Source organism: Cricetulus griseus, chromosome 4 (genome assembly GCF_003668045.3).
Source record: "Cricetulus griseus strain 17A/GY chromosome 4, alternate assembly CriGri-PICRH-1.0, whole genome shotgun sequence".
Classification (NCBI taxonomy): Eukaryota; Metazoa; Chordata; class Mammalia; order Rodentia; family Cricetidae; genus Cricetulus; species Cricetulus griseus.
In genome coordinates, this window is record NC_048597.1 from 150730792 (window position 1) to 150733637 (window position 2846).

At 38.5% G+C, this 2846-nt stretch overlaps 1 protein-coding gene across 1 annotated transcript; it reads left to right on the plus strand.

The window, feature by feature from the left end:
- Positions 1 to 1408: 1408 nt before the first annotated feature.
- Positions 1409 to 2362, plus strand: LOC100774708 (olfactory receptor 147). The gene has a single exon (XM_027412262.1). It carries the CDS (start codon positions 1409 to 1411, stop codon positions 2360 to 2362), a length of 954 nt encoding a protein of 317 aa, XP_027268063.1.
- Positions 2363 to 2846: the final 484 nt, after the last annotated feature.

The window sequence follows — 2846 nt, forward strand, 5'->3', positions numbered from 1 at the left end:
TTGGGCCATGCTTAGGGAACCTTAGTTCTATATATTTAGTTACATTGTTTTCTACTTTAGTATAAAACATAGGACATGATCATTAATCAAGCATTGAGGCCACTTGACATCTGAGTCAAGGCCTAAAAGCATCTAGAGAGGTCCCTGAAGATATCTTCTCCTGTATCCAATTTAGAGAATGAAGTAATGATCATGAAGAGGCATTCTGAGAGGAAGACAGTGTCACTAGGGGGATTATGTACTCATCACTGTTCAAAAGTAAACAGTTTATCAGTTTCCAGGGAAAACTGGCTCAGGATATTAACTAATCATTGGTGTTGTCAATACATGGTAACATCCTCTGTATTGAATGCCCCAGTTGTTCATGTAGTCATAAATGGTAAACTTTCTTCTGGTTTGACTGCACTGGGCTTCTTGCAGAAGGCCGGAAAAATGCACACTTTACTTTCATCCCTGGAGAGGGCCCAGGACCACTCATGGCTACAAGCTGTGTCCTGATACTGCTAGCAATAGAGAAGGCTGACAGGTCTGTTACAACACTCACCATTCACAAGTTTTGAATTATCTTCATGCAGATCATTTACTAATCAAATAAAATAAAGACTAGAAGTGAGTTCTCAAAAAACTTTCTGTGAGTATGCTAATTAACACCTTTAGAAATGTATTTGTTTAGTTTGCATTTCTATTCATTCAATATATTTTTAGGATTTATTTGCAATCCTGCTGCTCTTCTCAGAGCCTCTTTTCTTTCATATCCAAGCAATTGCATGTACTTTGGCTCTCTTTTAAAAAGTAAAAAAGAAAAGAGCCACTGAAACTCATAGAGTGTGATTTGTCTTGGCTTTTTACTCCAGAGAATGAGCCCTGCCATGCAGTGTGGTTGATATGCCCAGTGCCACTCATTTGAAGAAAATGAATTTTTTGTTTCCCATCAACACCATTTTAAGTAATGGTTTTATTAACTCTTGAGTGTGAAGGTCTAATGGATGCAAGATCTGCTGATATAATGAATGCAGCACAGAAAATGTATCGAAGAAATTAGTTACCATTTAACAAGACAGACTATGATTACACTTAAAATTTCCTAGATAAGGAATCTACTCAATGGGATTCTCAATATTTAACCTGAAAGAGACACATGTTTGTGATAACACATTTCCAGCCACTTGTGAAATGTTTATTGCCACCTCTGTAGAAAGGAAGGGAATTGTGTCTACAATGACACTAAGAGCTAAATGGTGATCAGGCAACCTGGGACAATCTCTCTTGGCAAGAAATTACTTCAAACCAGATGAGGTTTCAGTCCATCCAAGGGTCTGAGAGGGAACCCCAGAGTCCAGAGGATGGATGGGAAATGTCTTAGGTAAGTTCAACTTTCTGTTAATTGGCTCTCTCTTTACCTTTGTAGATGAAGATCTATAGAAGAATGACAGATGGAAATTACACCCTGGTGACAGAATTTATCCTGGAGGGCTTAACTAACCGGCCAGAACTCCAAATGCCTCTGTTTTTCCTGTTTCTAGGGATTTATATGGTTACTATAGTGGCCAATCTGGGTTTGATCACACTGATTTCATTGAATTCACATCTTCACACTCCCATGTATTATTTCCTCTTTAACCTGTCATTTGTAGATATTTGTTACTCTTCTGTCTTTACCCCAAAAATGCTAATGAATTTTGTGGTAGAGAAAAACACCATCTCCTACACAGGCTGCCTGACTCAACTCTACTTCTTTTGCTTCTTCGTCATTACAGAGTGTTATATACTGACTGCAATGGCATATGATCGTTATGTTGCTATTTGCAAGCCACTGCTATATAATGTTATATTATCCCCGCGGATATGTGCTGTGTTCGTACTTGGGGCATATGTGATGGGATGCTGGGGCTCCCTGGCCCATACCCTTTGCATGGCAAGACTTACCTTCTGTGATGCAAACCTTGTCAATCATTATCTGTGCGACATCCTCCCAGTGCTCCAGCTTTCCTGCACCAGCACTTACGACAATGAGGTCGTAGTCTTTGTTCTGGTTGGCATGAACATTGTGGTGTCTACCAGTACCACTTTTATCTCCTATGGTTTCATTATTGCCAACATCCTCCGCATCAGCTCCACACAGGGCAGAGCTAAAGCCTTCAACACCTGCAGTTCCCACATAATGACTGTCTCCCTCTTTTTCGGAGCAGCCGCATTCATGTACATGCAACCTTCTGATGTAGAGTCTATGGATAAAGGAAAAGTGGCCTCGGTGTTCTATACTAACGTTGGGCCCATGCTGAATCCCCTGATCTACAGCTTAAGAAATAAGGATGTCAAGCTTGCTCTGAAGAAAACTCTGAAGAGAAAACTATTTTCTTGAGCAGAAATAGGAAATATTAGGAGTAAATAATTGTCTAGATTATTTTAAGATATTTATCATGACTAGATACTGACCTTCATCAAAACTGGTTATCTTTATTAATTCAGAGCCATGTTTGCTTTACTCAACATTTATCCATTTCCTTGCTCTTTTGCTTGCAAACTTTAAATAGATAATAGCATCACTGAGACATTAAGAAACAATTAAAAGGTATTATTTTTAATTTTTCTATATGGAAATATGTTTATTGCTTGAACATATATAATTGATTTGATAAGCAATTAATCAAATAACAGCACACAGCACTGACTTACAGTGTGAGGTAGGAGGTTGATTATGTCTGTGGACCCTGCTCTGCTGTGTGAGTCGTTGGTGTCACAGTGGAATTCATATGACACAGACACAGGCTCAGATTTTCTCAGAAAACAAACCTAAAGAACAAAATTGGTGAGCTTTTAGAAAATTTTGTTTCAATCATTATTTC